The sequence below is a fragment of the Megalobrama amblycephala genome, linkage group LG17, assembly GCF_018812025.1.
Source record: "Megalobrama amblycephala isolate DHTTF-2021 linkage group LG17, ASM1881202v1, whole genome shotgun sequence".
NCBI lineage: Eukaryota > Metazoa > Chordata > Actinopteri > Cypriniformes > Xenocyprididae > Megalobrama > Megalobrama amblycephala.
In genome coordinates, this window is record NC_063060.1 from 14,238,276 (window position 1) to 14,254,291 (window position 16,016).

Consider the following 16,016-nt stretch of genomic DNA (forward strand, 5'->3'; position numbering starts at 1 on the left):
TGTTGAGATGTGAAATGTGTGGCAGATGAATAGTTTTCTGCAGTAAATATGTTCCTACTTGCAAAAATTTGCAAAGGTTTCTATATGGGTAATTTTTGACCCATGTGTGTAAAATTGATGTAGAAATACAAAAACTGTTTTTGTTTATAAAGTATGAAAGAAAAATTAAACATAATGATTTGTGAAAATCAAAAACAAGATATTTAAAGAATACCTGGAATAAATAAATGATAAAATACATTTCCTTCAAAGATTCAGCAAAGAAACACTGAGCCATGATTGAAATAACATAGGAAATGAATACGGGTCATTTTTGACTCATATGTGTAAAATTGATGTAGACATACAAAAACTGTGTTTGTTTATAAAGTAATAAAGAAAAAAATAAATAGGCCTATAATGATTCGTGAAAATCAAAAAGATATTTAAGGAATACCTGAAATAAATAAATTATAAAATATATTTCTTTCAAAGATTCAGCAAAGAAACACTCAGCCAAGATTGAAATAACATAGGAAATGAATACGGGTCATTTTTGACCCATGTTGTGCATTAGAAGGGGATTTCATAGCTTGTGTATAAAATTAAGAACAATGTATATTTACTTTTAAATTATAACATGTCAAGATAGCTTAGCATGTGCAGGATGACGATTCATCAGCCAATGTATTAAGTGAAATAAATAGAAACATTTTCTGATTTAATTGTCATAGCACAAAATGTAACATGATTCAAAGAGTCCATCCTACTCTACTATTGGGGTATTAATGAGTCTCTTTAACCTTTGGGGCAACAGGATATGGCAGACAGAATTTTTGTCCCCTACTGAAACCTCAACATCAACGGCTTTCACAAAGAGTAGTCTATATGCGTAAACACTTTGTAAATCAATTTGTTGCATATTTATTCTCAAATACTTTACTGTCTTTTTTATCAATTTAATGCATCCTTGATAAATGCAAGTATTTCTTAAATAAAAGTCTTAGCTTGTGATTGGTCCATTCTATACCAGCGCTGAGAAAAGTAACGTTTCTCATGTGACAACGCCGTTTACGTTACTCTTCAGCCGCAGCCTGGAAAATAATTTATAACTGAATAACACTGACTATAAAACTGTAACTATGATATTAAACTGACGTTTCGCAGTTAAGAGTTAAAACTGAAGAATTAATATTGTAAACATTATACCGACTTGCTAGAGACAACTTCCGGGTCACTAAATACAACGCTTATTGCCGTTGTATTGCGTTTCCTTAACACACTGCAGGCCCAGTTGGCAAACATGGCAAGCAAAACAGGGAAACAGAGTCGCCCTAGAAAGGCAGTATCGGATAAGGATGAAGAGGAGCAGCCACTGCAGGCTGTTCTCATTGCCGACAGCTTCAACCGCAGGTTCTTCCCCGTCACCAAAGACCAGCCGCGGGTGAGTGAAATGAACATCACTGCGAGCACATGTGTGCCTCTCGATCCATACTCATAGTCCTCCTGCCTAATCACTATAATGTTGTAAAAATATTGTACAAATATTAGTTAGCTTGTGTAAATAATAAGCATGTTGCCATGTTAATAAAAATGTTTGTGGACGTACTATGATAATAGAAGAGGCTCTGTACTTGTCTCAACTTTTCTTGTACTAACAAGATGCATGTTTGCATTAGAACAGTAGGATGAGGTTTTTTTTTTTTTTTTTTTTTTTTTTGAAAACAAAGAATTGAATATTAATTTTCATCACGTATAATAAACAAATTGTGAAATAGACAAAACTTAGGTTTCACCTTCAAGTCATCTTTGTTATTGTTCATAACCTGTCCATAGACATAAAGCATCTGCATGCATTCTATCGAAAAATAGTATAAACCATGGTTGACTATGGCTACGTTTACACTGTCAGTTTTTGGGATTGACAGCCGTATTTACTTACAGGTGAGAGTCTCGAAATGACCCGTTCAAACAACTACTTAAAGTAGCATCTCAAATACTGTCTTTATGAACATGCAATAAGTCAAGCCCCTATTCTCTTAACAGTAGGGGAGAGCGGGGTAAGTTGTCACACTTTTCACACTGTCTAACATTTACTGAGCACCATACATCACAATGGTATAAATGTCATACCAAATGAAAGAAGGAAGTCTTGGGCACATATGTTGCATTCATTACATTTTCATATCTTATCTCATTACGGAGTTGTAGACTGTTGAATAGAGAATGTGCACTTGTGACATTTTGCCCCATCGGCGGGTAAGTTGTCACACTAGTTAATTGTTATTATTGATTTTAATTTTTAAATTCAAACCAGAACTGGATATATAAACAATCATGCCTAGAGAATTTGGAAAAACAATTATTTAAATCCAAACAATACACATTTCAGTTAAAACACATTAAGTGGCAAGATCACTTTACTTTGAACTTTAAACTCAAACTTTCTCTGGCTTGCACATAGATCCATGATAATAACTGAATGGAATACTGCAGATAACTCACTTAACTTAACATGTTTAATCTCTGAACATAACTGACGTAACATGTTGAACCTCTTTTTTGAGTATGTTCTATGTGTTTATTTGTACTGGGGCAAGTTGTCACATGTGACGACTTGCCCCAAAGTCATTGAGACAACTTGCCCCAAACTGACGTGTGCTAATGTTGGCTAAATCTCAAGGTTCGCTCAACATAGCATGTCAGCTAAAGTATCAAAGGACACGTTATTGTCTCCTCTATGTTGTGCAAAATAATAATTTTTAACATTCATACCTAACAAAATTGTATTGCATAAAATTTAAAGTGCAAATTATTTACTTTTTAAGCCAAAAAATAAGAAAATTGTGCTAACCTCAGATTAGAGCAATCTTGACCACATGTGACCAGGAAGTTGACTATGGAAGAAGAAGTCACACAAAGTGGCTGTTTGATTTTTGAGATAGAGCCTCTAATTTTGGCATTATGAAGAGTGTGACAACTTACCCCGCTCTCCCCTAATCATAACAACGACCAAAGTAATATCAAAGATGTCAACATCCATAAAACCTCAAAGTTCTTTCTATCAAAAGTTTTTTCTATCACTTTTAACACAAGAGTCCAATCAAGCAACGAGTTCACCTGTCAAATCTTCATTAACTGACAGCAGCTTTTATAGCTGGGTGGAGAGCAGAGCATTTGAGTCGCATGTGGTAGGACACAAAACTGACCGGAGCAGCTTCGGTGGAGATCAGTTGCTGGATCTAAAACCTTCAGATGACACACAGTTCATATCTCTGTCGCTGTAAGTTACCGAAACCACACACAAAAATCTGCAACACATGGTAGACACGCATTTGTGCAGCACAGAGTGGCTCTGTGTGATGTGACAGACAATTAGGTTGTCCATTCTGGTTCCGTTCACACTGCTCGGTGAGTCTTGAAAATTTACAGGTGTGAGTTCGGTTATAGAATGCGATTGTCAATATAAAAAAGATGAGTAAAATAAACAGTGAATTATTTTTGCCTGCTGTGAATATGGTTATCATTCAGTGACACTGAATGTATAAAAGTACTATGGTTTCACCTGATGACTTTTGGATCAGAGTGCATCACTTGTTGCCTGTTTAATTCAGATTTCTAGACCATTAATAGACTGTCTTTTCTCTTTTGCTTTCTCCCATCAGGCCCTTCTGCCTCTGGCTAATGTCTCCATGATTGACTACACACTAGAGTTTCTGACATCTACTGGAGTGCAAGAGACCTTTGTCTTCTGTTGCTGGATGTCCAGCAAAATAAAGGAACACTTACAGTGAGACACTGTGACTCTTTATGTTGATATCAGAGAATGACTGTGATCCTGATGACTCACTATTTGCTGTTTTATTTTACAGAAAGTCAAAATGGTGCCGCCCCACATCTCCCAATATAGTCCACATCATCACCTCTGATCTATACCGTTCCCTTGGAGATGTATTAAGGGACGTGGACGCAAAAACTCTAGTCCGCTCTGACTTTCTGCTGGTATATGGGGATGTGGTGTCCAACATTGATGTTTCTCAGGCTTTACAAGAACACAGGTGAGTGTCATCTCTCCACAGGAAACATGGGCAGCCCTGCCTGTAAACTGGATTGTTTGGCATTCATACTGTATATCATTAAACCATTTTTTTTCTTTCTTTAAAGACAGCGGCGCAAAATGGAGAAGAATGTCTCTGTGATGACCATGATCTTCAAAGAGTCCTCGCCAGGCCACAAGACTCGCTGTGAAGATGATGACATCATAGTAGCTATGGACAGCAAAAGCAAGCGCATTCTTCATTACCAGAAAGCACAGGCATTAAAGAGACTTCATTTCCCTATGGTGAGATATTTCTCACTCAGTGCTGTGGGTGAATCTCCTGAAGTCTTTGAAGCTTGTATTTCACCCAAAAATCCTATCAAAATAGATTTTTACATTCTATGAAGAAACTGTGTGCAGAACTCGGCAACACGATGGGTGTTATGGGTGTTTGCTAAGGCATTGTTACTCTTTTGCTTGAGTGTTCTGGTTGGTTTCTAGGGCGTTGTCAGATAGTTGCTGAGGGGTTCTTAATGGTTGTTGGCATGTTGTTACAGACCTTATGCGGCAATGAAACAAGCATGCAGCCATCTTTAGAATTTTGTGTTTGAACAAAGGCTACATAAAGCCTATATGACAAGCTACACTACTTCTGTTTTGCTTTTGAACTTGTAATATCTCATTCTCAGTCATGTTCAACAGTAATGAAAATCAGGCGGTCCATCATATAATACTATAATGTATGCATACATTCTCAGTCAGCTTGACAAAGCACATAAAAATCATAAAAACAAATAAAAATAATTGCAGTGATTATAGTTGTTCCTTCTTTTCACACAGAATATTTTCCATAGTGGAAGTGACGAATTTGAAATTAGGTTTGATCTTTTGGATTGTCATATTAGCATCTGTTCTCCACAGGTGAGTGTGGCTTTTCTTTTTTTTTTTTTTTTTTTCTTTTTTTTTACAGCTGTGTTTGTTTTGTGTAAGTTATGAACATATTGGTTGATGAATATTGTGTAACGTAGGTTGCTGAGCTTTTCACAGACAACTTTGACTACCAAACAAAAAATGACTTTGTCCGTGGGATTCTAGTCAATGAAGAGGTATGAAAAACAGAATCAAGTCAATTGCTTATTTATGAATACTTATATGATCTAATAAAGGGTTTCTTTTTCCATAGATCCTGGGAAACCAGATCCACATGCATGTCACTAAAGATGGATATGGGGCTCGTGTGTCTAACCTCCTGATGTACGACACAATCTCTTCCGACATGATCCGACGCTGGATCTATCCGATCACACCTGAGGCCAACTTTGCAGACCAAGAAGGCCAGAGCTGTACACACTCTCGACATAATGTGTACCGTGAGCCAGGGGTCAGTCTGGGTCACGGCAGCCAGATGGAGGAAAATGTGCTTATTGGCCGAAATACAGTGATTGGAGCAAACTGCACCATATCAAATACTGTGATTGGAGCAAACTGTGTCATCGGTACTGTCTTTATAGTAACTGAATTAGTTTCGATTCATGCTTGCCAAAAGTCAGTTCAGTTATCATTTGTTTATATGTTGCCATTTTTGAAAATGCCATGTCATGATGATAAAATCTATTTGATTGACACCCTGTTAACTGCTGTTTTGTCTACTTAGGAGACAATGTGACTCTGGAAAGAGCTTACATATGGAATAGAGTCCACATAGCAAACAATGTGAAGGTGAAGCAGTCAGTTATCTGTGATTGTGTGGAGGTGAAACACGGAGTTGTTTTGAATGATCAGTGTGTGCTTGCCTACAATGTAAGAAACCACTCATTTGTTGCATTATATATAATATATACACTTTATATATATTTTAAATATAAATATTGAAGACATGAAGGTGTCCACATTTTTTAAATGCATATTTGGTCTCTACACCTGACTTGATCCTAGTTCATCGTACAGAGGCTGAAAAATCTTGTGTGTACAAATCAATCAGCTTGTTCCCTTGTTTTCCAACCAAATGTTAATATGCAGGTTGTGGTGGGTCCAGATATTGCTCTTCAAGAAGGCACAGTTCTGTCCATGCACCATCCAGATGAAGAGGATGATGAAGATGATGATGAGTTCTTGAGTGATGACAATGATGTTGGCTACAATAAAGACAAAATCAAACAGAAAGGTTTGTGCCATTTTTATTTACAAGTTCTATGAAATTCAAATAACTGTGTCAGGGCTGTCACATTGACAGTGATTTTAAACTCTGGAGGTCACTGGGATGATCAGAATTTGTGGGGCCGTATATTTTGAAAATCTGATGGGATTATATTTGGTAACTTTATTTGAACGTGACCTTGTCATATGTTACATGTGTTTTATTATAGTAATAACAGTAAATTATGCATAATTACAAGCAAATAACCTTAAACTTGTAAAGTACATTTTGTTAATGGTACTTACTTGTGGAATTACACTGTAACAAAGACACATTAAAGTGTTCTTATATTCTTGGGGGAAAAAAATGTCAATCTATTTTGACAAGAAATGTTATTGCCAGTAAAAATTAAAAAAAAAAAAAAAAATATATATATATATATATATACAGTGAAGTCCAAAAGTTTGGAACCACTAAGATTTTTAATGTTTTTAAAAGAAGTTTCGTCTGCTCACCAAGGCTACATTTATTTAATTAAAAATACAGTAAAAAACAGTAATATTGTGAAATATTATTACAATTTAAAATAACTGTGTACTATTTAAATATATTTGACAAAGTAATTTATTCCTGTGATGCAAAGCTGAATTTTCAGCATCGTTACTCCAGTCTTCAGTGTCACATGATCCTTCAGAAATCATTCTAATATGCTGATTTGCTGCTCAATAAACATTTTTGATTATTTTCAATGTTGAAAACAGTTGTGTACTTTTTTTTTTTCAGGATTCCTTGATGAATAGAAAGTTCAAAAGAACAGCATTTATCTGAAATACAAAGCTTCTGTAGCATTATACACTACCGTTCAAAAGTTTGGGGTCAGTAAGAATTTTTATTTTTATTTTTTTTTAAAGAAATTAAAGAACTGAATACTTTTATTCAGCAAGGATGCATTAAATCAATCAAAAGTGGCAGTAAAGACATTTATAATGTTACAAAAGATTAGATTTCAGATAAACACTGTTCTTTTGAACTTTCTATTCATCAAATAATCCTGAAAAAAATATTGTACACAAATATTTTGTACAATTGTACACATTAAATGTTTCTTGAGCAGCAGATCAGCATATTAGAATGATTTCTGAAGGATCATGTGACACTGAAGACTGGAGTAATGATGCTGAAAATTCAGCTTTGCCATCACAGGAATAAATTACTTTGTGAAATATATTCAAATAGAAAACGGTTATTTTAAATTGTAATAATATTTCACAATATTACTGTTTTTTACTGTATTTTTATTTAAATAAATGTAGCCTTGGTGAGCAGACGAAACTTCTTTTAAAAACATTAAAAATCTTAGTGGTTCCAAACTTTTGGACTGTACTGTGTATATAAAAATGTTCAATGTTTGAGTCACATGAGCAAAGTGTCACTTTAGAATTGTGTTTTGTCAGTTTTTAACCCAGCAGAGGTGGGTTCAGAGGGTAAAGGATACAGATGGAAAAGCAGCAGTCTTGATGACACAGAGGAAGATGAGCTTGCTGATGGCATTTGGGGTGAGAGTCAGGAACAACATAAGGATGAATAATGACTGCTTTCAATTTTGGGTGAAGTAATGCTTTTATTTAAAAAAGGGAATTAAACTGACATTAATGGTGATGTTGTGTTTCCAGGCCTAGTGTTGAATCCTGACCCAGAGAGTGACAGTGAAAGTGAGGTCAGTGAGGGATCACATGACCCTGGAAGCCATACTGCATCACCTGAATTGGATGATGTCAAAGGTGAGAACTGTAAACATGAAATCCAAATTGTTGAATCCATATATGTCACATCCATATTTTCAAGAGCTCTATTTTACCTTTCTAAGTTCACTCAGAACTCCCAGTTTTATACCAATTTTTCTTTTGCCCTCAGTGTTTCAGAACGAGGTTCATGGAACGTTACAGAGAGGATTGGATGAGAATATAGGTTGTGACAATCTGGTCCTTGAGATTAACTCACTCAAGTAAGTTAAATTTACAAAGATCCAGTTGTTTAAACACTTTGAGATAAATTACTGTCCTTATGTTACAAATCAATATGCTGTTATTTTCTTTATGGCGCACAAGAGGAGATGCTTTGCAGCAGGTTCAAAAATAGTGACTTCAGCTATAAAGCTACAAAAGAAAAAAAGAAAAAAAAACTGTATGAAAGTATTATAAAAGTAGGCCATATAAAGGTGAACTACAAGATTCCAGGTTTTCTGAAGCCATTGTGAGAGTAACAGACCAAAACTCATATGGAAGATTGTATGGTTGACCATGGCTTTGGCTATATGTCAGTGCAATATTCGATTTTGAAAAATGGAGAATTAAATTTGGTAGTTAGGGCAGCTCAAGTGTGCTGCACATGTTCTGAAAAGTGAAGCCAAAGTTTTTCAATTGCCCCCTGGTGGCTGCCTGCACTATAGGATATAAACCCTCCCCTTTCCATGTAATCGGATGGGAAGCGAGCAAAACTAAAAAATCCAATTGCGCTTCAAATAATTTTTTCCTAAAGATGATTTCTGTATTTTAGGACCTTCTTATCACACAGACGTATGTTCAAGCAAACAAATGGGGTGTAATTTCATTATTGACAGCTGTGCTTGCGCTCGAGTCTGCGGGAGTATGGGCGGGACATTGATGCCGCAGCTCCACCTCAGGATCACTACTGCGCAGACTCGGGCTCCGAGCAACTTGCCGATTACAATGTAAAGTTATTTCTGGGATATTTTGCCTTCATTTTTCTATAGTTAAAGGAAATGAAGACATGCCCATTGGTTTTTTTTTTATTTTTTTTTATACAGTCTATGGGGTGGAGGGGAAGACTTGCAGCAAATGGAGGCTTTTTTAATCTGTTCCTCACACTAAACTAATGTAGGGCTTCAGAAAACTTGAAACGGTCATACTCATTTTAGATATAATTTCATTCTAATGCAGGTAAATGTCATTGTTTCTTCTCAGGTATGCCTACAACATTTCTTTGAAGGAAGTAATGCAAATCTTGATGAGAGTTGTGCTTGAGTTTCCTTTCCACCAGCAGGGGGCACAGATAACCACAGCTCAGTATTCATCACACCTGCTCCCTGTGAGTATGTCTGATATGTACAGAAATTAAATAAAAAAATCTTCTTACTGAAAACTTTTTTTTTCAGACGGCATCACATTCCTTAATCATCACTTTAAAGGTGCAGTAAGTGATTTCTGAGAAATGCTGTTGAAAGTGGATTGTACCGACCACCACTTGTAGCCAATCAGCAGTAAGGAGCACTTTCACTCATGAGAGGGGAGGTGCCTGTGTTGCGTAGCGTGTTTGTGAGTTTGGGGGCGGAGCTATCAAGATGTGTTTTGAGTAGGGGCGTTTTTGTTTTGGTGATTTCAAATATCAACAGCGTTTACCAGAAATCGCTTACTGCCCCATTAAATAATAGTGACCAATGACATTTTAAGGGAAGATGATGGTTTAGAACAGCTTTTCAGTTGCATAATTTCAAAGCTGTTTTTAATCTATGAAATAAAACTGATACTTTTGCAAATGTGTGCAATGCTTGACACTTTTTAGCTATACAAATTCTGGACAAAAAATATGTTATGTTAAAGGGATAGTTCACCCAAAAATGAAAATTCTGTTATTAATTACTCAACCTCATGTTGTTTCAAAGCCGTAAGACTTTTGTTCATCTTCAGAACACAAATGAATCTTTTTGATGAATCCTTAGAAACGCAACTGACACTTTGACGCTTCAAAAAGTTCATAAGGAGATCGTAAATCTGATCCATTTGAATTGAGCGGATTAGACCCAGTTTTTTGAAGAGACAGGATCGTTTTATATAATGAAGAATTAATTGAATTAAGGCTTTTGTTCACATATAAACATTCATCAACTCACACATCAGTTGTGGTAAACAGAAGCTCAAGCATGCTTGCTTGATGTGTGTGAGAACCAGTGAGGTTCATTCTTGTTATGCAGCACATTTGAGCTTCCGCAAGAGGTTTGTTCTCGCACGTCAATCAGGTTCGATTGCGCTTCTATTTATGTTCTCTTATCAATGTTTATATGTGAATAAAAGCCTAAATTAAATCTGTTCATCATATAAAGCGATAGAGTCTAAACCACTCAATTTAGTTTTAAAGTTTTAATTTTTAACTTTTTGAAGCATCAAAGTGTCAATTGTGTAGCTGTCTATGGAGGAACAGAAAGATCTCAGATCTTCATTTGTGTTCCGAAGATCAATGAAAGTCTTACAGGTTTGGAACGACATGAGGTTGAGTAATTAATAACAGAATTTTCATTTTTGGGTGAACTATCCCTTTAACATAACAAAGAACAAAAAGTGCAATACTTGTCATTTTTTTTAATGTTTTTTGGCAGTGAAGCTATATGCCTGATATGCTTGGCTACACCTGATATGTTTCAATAATTATTGTTGGTTATTGCCCTTTATGTTTTAATAATGATCATTAATGTTGAATAATAGAATACATTTAAAAAGTTTGTGTGTGGGGGAAAAAGGTATTTTAGGTATTCTTGTCATTCATACACAGACAAAGTGAGAATTCGTTTTTGGGGGGCACTTTTGTTGATTTTTGGTGACATTTTTGCCACAAGCCCCTATTTCCAGTCTAGATCTGCACTGATCTCATTTCAGTATCTTCTGATCTAGTAGAAGATACTGAAAACAGTCCTTGTATTTTTTCCTCACAGTTGTTAAAGAAGTGGGCGCCAGTCTTCAAGAACTACGTGAAGAGGGCTCAAGACCAAATGGACTGTCTGACTTCCATGGAGGAGGTTTTCCTTGAACTTGACACCCATTGGGCAGCTATGGTCAAAGTGAGCTGCCTCTTTTTCTGTAGTCAACCACAAGTTCCATGTCTGTTGCTGGCTGATTGTATGTAATCTCTGTCCACTTTAGGTGCTGATGAGTATGTACCAGCTGGAGATCTTGGAGGAGGATGTCATCATGCGCTGGTTCTCACAGGGTGTCACCACAGACAAGAGCCAACAACTCCGCCGTAATCAAGGGGTGAGATTCTTTAAGGTTTATTTGCTATAAAATGAAACCTATAGCTACTGCACATTCACATTGTACTTTGATTTCTGAAAATTGCTTTCAAATTACCAGAGGGCTCTCTGCATGTATGCAAGCCAGAGACAGAATGCCAGAAAATACAATCCCAGTATCAGGCCCTAGTAATATTACTGGGATTAATTCATTCTCTTTATAGGACTGTCAATGATGTGTGAATGAAAGCTCAGATCATGGGAAAGTTGTGAACGCAGTGTGAATGATCAAAATAACACAATGCCAGAAGAGTTACCAGAACAACTTTTGTGGGAATTGACCGGAATCTCTGTGAGAAAGAGGACTGTGTTAAAGGTGACCTAGATTATGTTTTTAAAAGATGTAATATAAGTCTAAGGTGTCCCCTAAATGTGTCTGTGAAGTTTCAGCTCAAAATACCCCATAGATTTTTTTTTTTTATAAATTTTTTTTAACTGCCTATTTTGGGGCATCATTATAAACGCGCCGATTTATGCTGTGGCCCCTTTAAATCCCGTGCTCTCCGCCCACAGATCTCGCGCTTGCCTTAAACAGTGTCTTAACAAAGTTTACACAGCTAATATAACCCTCAAAATCGATCTTTACAAAGTGTTCGTCATGCATGCGGCATGCATGCGTCGGATTATGTGAGTATTGTATACTGTTATATTGTTTACTTCTGATTTTGAATGAGTTTGATAGTGTTCCGTGGCTAACGGGTAATGCTACACTGTTGGAGAGATTTATAAAGAATGGAGTTGTGTTTTATACATTATACAGACTGCAAGTGTTTAAAAATGAAAAAAGCGACGGCTCTCTTGTCTCCGTGAATACAGTAATAACCGATGGTAACTTTAACCACATTTAACAGTACATTAGCAACATGCTATTGCTAACGAAACATTTAGACAGTTTACAAATATCACTAAAAATATCATGTTATCATGGATCATGTCAGTTATTATTGCTCCATCTGCTATTTTTCGCTATTGTTCTTGCTTGCTTACCTAGTCTGATGATTTGGTTCTGCGCATCCAGACGTTAATACTGGCTGCCCTTGTCTAATGCCTTTTATAATGTTGGAAACGTGGGCTGGCATATGCAAATATTGGGGGCATACACCCCGACTGTTACGTAACAGTCGGTGTTATGTTGAGATTCGCCTGTTCTTCGGAGGTCTTTTAAACAAATTAGATTTATATAAGGAGGAGGAAACAATGGAGTTTGAGACTCACTGTATGTCATTTCCATGTACTGAACTCTTGTTATTTAACTATGCCAAGATAAATTCAATTTTTCATTCGAGGGCACCTTTAACTTGGAGTTGTTATATCTTGTGTCTCCATAGCTCTTGAAGTTCATTCAGTGGTTAGAAGAAGCTGAGGAGTCTTCAGAGGGAGATGAATTAACGTGAACATCACGCGTGTGACTCAAACACTTTGGACGGTCATCCATACACTTTAAAAACCTAAAGAAACGCAAGTCATGGTATCTGAAGTGTTTTGCAGCCAAAAATGAAAACTTACATACTGTTATTTACCCTCATGTTGTTATGAATTTCTTTCTTCGGAACACAAAATAAGTTATTTTGAAGAACAAACTCATTGGACCACATTTGTCCACAACAGAATTATATTGATTAAAGTCAACATGATCAGCCGTGAGTTGTGAATGGCTTTTAATATTGGTGACATATTCAAACATAAGATATCTGAAATATTAGATTCATAAAAAAAAAGAAAGACTGATATAAGGATAGTTTGGATCACTTGGAGTGTACTAGGCTTGAAAAATATTTTCACTAGCAAAACTCTACAATAAAATCAAAAACAGTTGCGTTATTTTGTTCCATAATTCTGTGCATGATTTTGTTTCATAATACAGTCAGCTAGTTTTTTTATCCTTAAGACTACTATGAATAAAAGCCGCTAAGAGTGTAAACCCTGTTATTCCAAACAGAGCCGTCAGCCCTTTCCACATGTTAGCGCTGTTCTCATGTCGCTGCATGAAGCTCTTATAATCGCTGGGGATCAGGACATAGCTGCGGCCATCTTTGGGTGGTTGTAATCTCATGATCTTATCCTGCTCCAGCACAAGCTCGCCGAATCCTGTGAGGGACACCCCCACACGCAGCAGCTCCTCTCGCTCTTCTTGGGCCACAGGCTTCTCCCCACTCAATTCTTGCAAAACAACATCTACAAGCCCCTCTTTAGCATGCCTGAGGCGCTTGTGCACCTGCTTGAGGTAATCACCGGACGCCTCCAGAGGCGAGTCCACGCGGACAGAAACCTCACTGATGTATGATCCGGGCTGGATCAAGCTGAAGGGCACTGTGTTGGTGGTCTGCTTCTTGTTCACTTTTTTGGAGACCCTGCGCGGAAGATGTTTTTTCATGCTTTATCAATCTTACGCACAGAGATAATGAAGCAATACTGTGTTTCAGATGTACTAAGTAACAGTTACAGTATGCCAGGGACTAGTTCTGCTATTTATTCACATCATAACATCCATTCAGCCTTCATTAATCATACCCAATTGCTTAAACAAGCAAAATTATTGGCAGTGAAGCATTTACCATGACTTCAGAAGAGAGTTCCAGTATTTCCAGTGCTCGTTCACGGTAATCTTTTGGATGACACCATAACACCGTGGAACATACTGGCTGGAAATGGGCTCTCCAACAGCCTGCACCAATCCTGTAATGGAGGCAATATAGAGATGCATAAACTAAGACATTTCAAAGTATGAGATGTTATTTACTATTTTATCTACCTTCTACAGCAACATAATTAAGTCTCTTGTTGGATGATGCATTCAGAATCCTGAGCAGGTGATGGTCTGCTTGGAAGTTGGGTATCTCCTGCAAAGTGGAGGAAACGGGCCAATGTTTGGATGTGCAAGCTTTTATAAAACTATTCAAATTTAGCTGACTCCTTCCGTTTCATCCAAAGTGACTTGGTGTAAACTTTAATATATCCTCCCTGGAGGAAACTGAGGATAAGTCGTGTCTTCATCAAAGACACAATGATGATACTTTGTGAATAAGAGCTTCTGGGTTTGAATCTACAACCTCCTTAGATCTAGGCTACATTACAGCAGTGTTTAATTGTTGTATTGCTTTGCAAGCAGTGATGGGGAAATCATTACCTTCAGCTTCTGTATTTCTAGTTTTTTTTCGCAGTACAGTTTATAAAACAGTCCAGAGAAGGCAAAGCAGGATCCCGTACATATGACGGTCAGTGGGTTAAGGAGAGAATCACTCATTTCTGCTCTGGAGAAAGAGAGACATGCTTGTCACAAATGTTTAGTTGTATAACACAGTAAACATGGTAAACCATACCTACCAGTTTCTGCACAATCGGTAGCAATGTGGCTGGCTCTTTTTAGAGGAGTTTTCGTGTGTGTGTTTTTTTTAAATATGATCATATATCACATTAAGTAAGCGTTTATTAATGGTTAAAGTTGTAGATTTAGGAACAACAAGGAAAGAAATCCACCTTCTGTACATCTAGTTCAGTTTTTTTGACTAGAATCTAGTTTTGTTTTCATTTTTTCCACGTCATGTTTGTGAACAGATTCAATGCAACCTTACCTTGAACGCAAAAAATAATATAATAAAATAAAAATCTAAATCACATTTTATAGTGTTAACTTAATGTCGTGACGTCTCACTGAAACGATACATTAGCAAGTATCGGCAAAACAACAGGTACGAGCAGACAAACGAACCTCAGTGAAAGTAAAACATGTCAGAGTACACTGAATCAGGAAACAACGGCTACAATTATTCAAACTTATACTATAAACACTAGTTTGATTATACTTCATTTATATTATATTTACTGCAGTCTTTAGAATATGCGAGTTGAATGGTTTTCTCCATTAGGATTCTCTTTCTCACCTGAAGGTTATTATACAAACATCCAATCCGTCATCAATTTAGTTGCATAGTCAGTATATGTGTGTCCACAGGAGGGCTGTTCAAAAAGTAAAGACACTCCCACTGAAACACAAATTCCGGGCTGCGTTCCACTCCACTTTTATTAGACATGCACTCGAGAACTTCCCTAAACACTTCCCTCGCCGCCATTTTGAAGTGCGTTCCACTTCGTGAAGTGGACGAGGTAAGTTTATATGGACAGAACCCTCGCCCACTCGATTTTGACCTAGGGAGCGAGTCTACTTTGATGTACACTTCATCAAGCAGCTCTACATCAGTGTTTCTCAGCCAGGGGTCCTTGACAGAATGCCAGGGGGTCCTTATAAAATATCTGAATAAGAATTTTTGTATATTTTGACATTTGACATGTTCCCATAAAAGAAGAAGATAATATATGTATAATATAACTGACTATATGACTAAATATAGGACAAGTCAACTAACGTAGTAGTAAATTATACATGATTGCATTTGGTCATCACAAAGACATTAATGATACCAATGAGCCAATTTTATTCTGGGGTCCTTGAGGATGGCTCCAAATATGATGGGGGTCCATTACTCAAAAAAGGTTGAGATTCACTGCTCTACATCCTACCTAGAGCAGTGGTTCCCAACCACATTCCTGGAGTACCCCCAACACTGCACATTTTCCATGTCTCCTTTGTCTGACACACCCATTTCTGGTCTTGGAGTCTCTGCTAATGAATTGATGACTTGATTCAGGTGTGCTTGATCAAGGAGACATGCAAAATGTGCAGTGTTGGGGGTACTCCAGGAATGTGGTTGGGAACCACTGACCTAGAGAATACCAGAGCCGTTACGAACCGACGTCATGCCGTGTTGCATGCCGGGGCG

At 37.0% G+C, this 16,016-nt stretch overlaps 2 protein-coding genes across 6 annotated transcripts; one reads left to right on the forward strand and one right to left on the reverse strand.

Moving 5' to 3' along the window:
* Nucleotides 1-1,072: 1,072 nt before the first annotated feature.
* On the forward strand, nt 1,073-12,877 carry eif2b5 (eukaryotic translation initiation factor 2B, subunit 5 epsilon). Of its 2 annotated transcripts, none has more exons than XM_048162903.1 (16): nt 1,073-1,423; nt 3,645-3,769; nt 3,852-4,037; nt 4,144-4,321; nt 4,859-4,939; nt 5,047-5,124; nt 5,202-5,514; nt 5,673-5,818; nt 6,038-6,182; nt 7,610-7,711; nt 7,829-7,936; nt 8,070-8,160; nt 9,140-9,263; nt 10,882-11,007; nt 11,090-11,200; nt 11,403-11,639. In XM_048162903.1, exons 1-16 carry the CDS (start codon nt 1,283-1,285, stop codon nt 11,412-11,414), a joined length of 2,067 nt encoding a protein of 688 aa, XP_048018860.1. In that variant the 5' UTR covers nt 1,073-1,282; the 3' UTR covers nt 11,415-11,639. The 2 variants fall into 2 exon arrangements, with proteins under 2 accessions (XP_048018860.1, XP_048018859.1); XM_048162902.1 differs by lacking the exon at nt 11,403-11,639 and adding an exon at nt 12,567-12,877 and having other exon boundaries at nt 1,075-1,423.
* Nucleotides 12,878-12,879: 2 nt separating this feature from the next.
* LOC125250377 (mitochondrial ubiquitin ligase activator of nfkb 1-A) lies at nt 12,880-15,305 on the reverse strand. Of its 4 annotated transcripts, none has more exons than XM_048162904.1 (5): nt 14,563-15,305; nt 14,366-14,484; nt 13,991-14,078; nt 13,794-13,914; nt 12,880-13,589 (listed from the first exon to the last, which is right to left on the reverse strand). In XM_048162904.1, exons 1-5 carry the CDS (start codon nt 14,642-14,644, stop codon nt 13,103-13,105), a joined length of 897 nt encoding a protein of 298 aa, XP_048018861.1. In that variant the 5' UTR covers nt 14,645-15,305; the 3' UTR covers nt 12,880-13,102. The 4 variants fall into 4 exon arrangements, with proteins under 4 accessions (XP_048018861.1, XP_048018863.1, XP_048018862.1 ...); XM_048162906.1 differs by having other exon boundaries at nt 15,120-15,304; XM_048162905.1 differs by having other exon boundaries at nt 14,366-14,489; nt 15,120-15,304.
* Nucleotides 15,306-16,016: the final 711 nt, after the last annotated feature.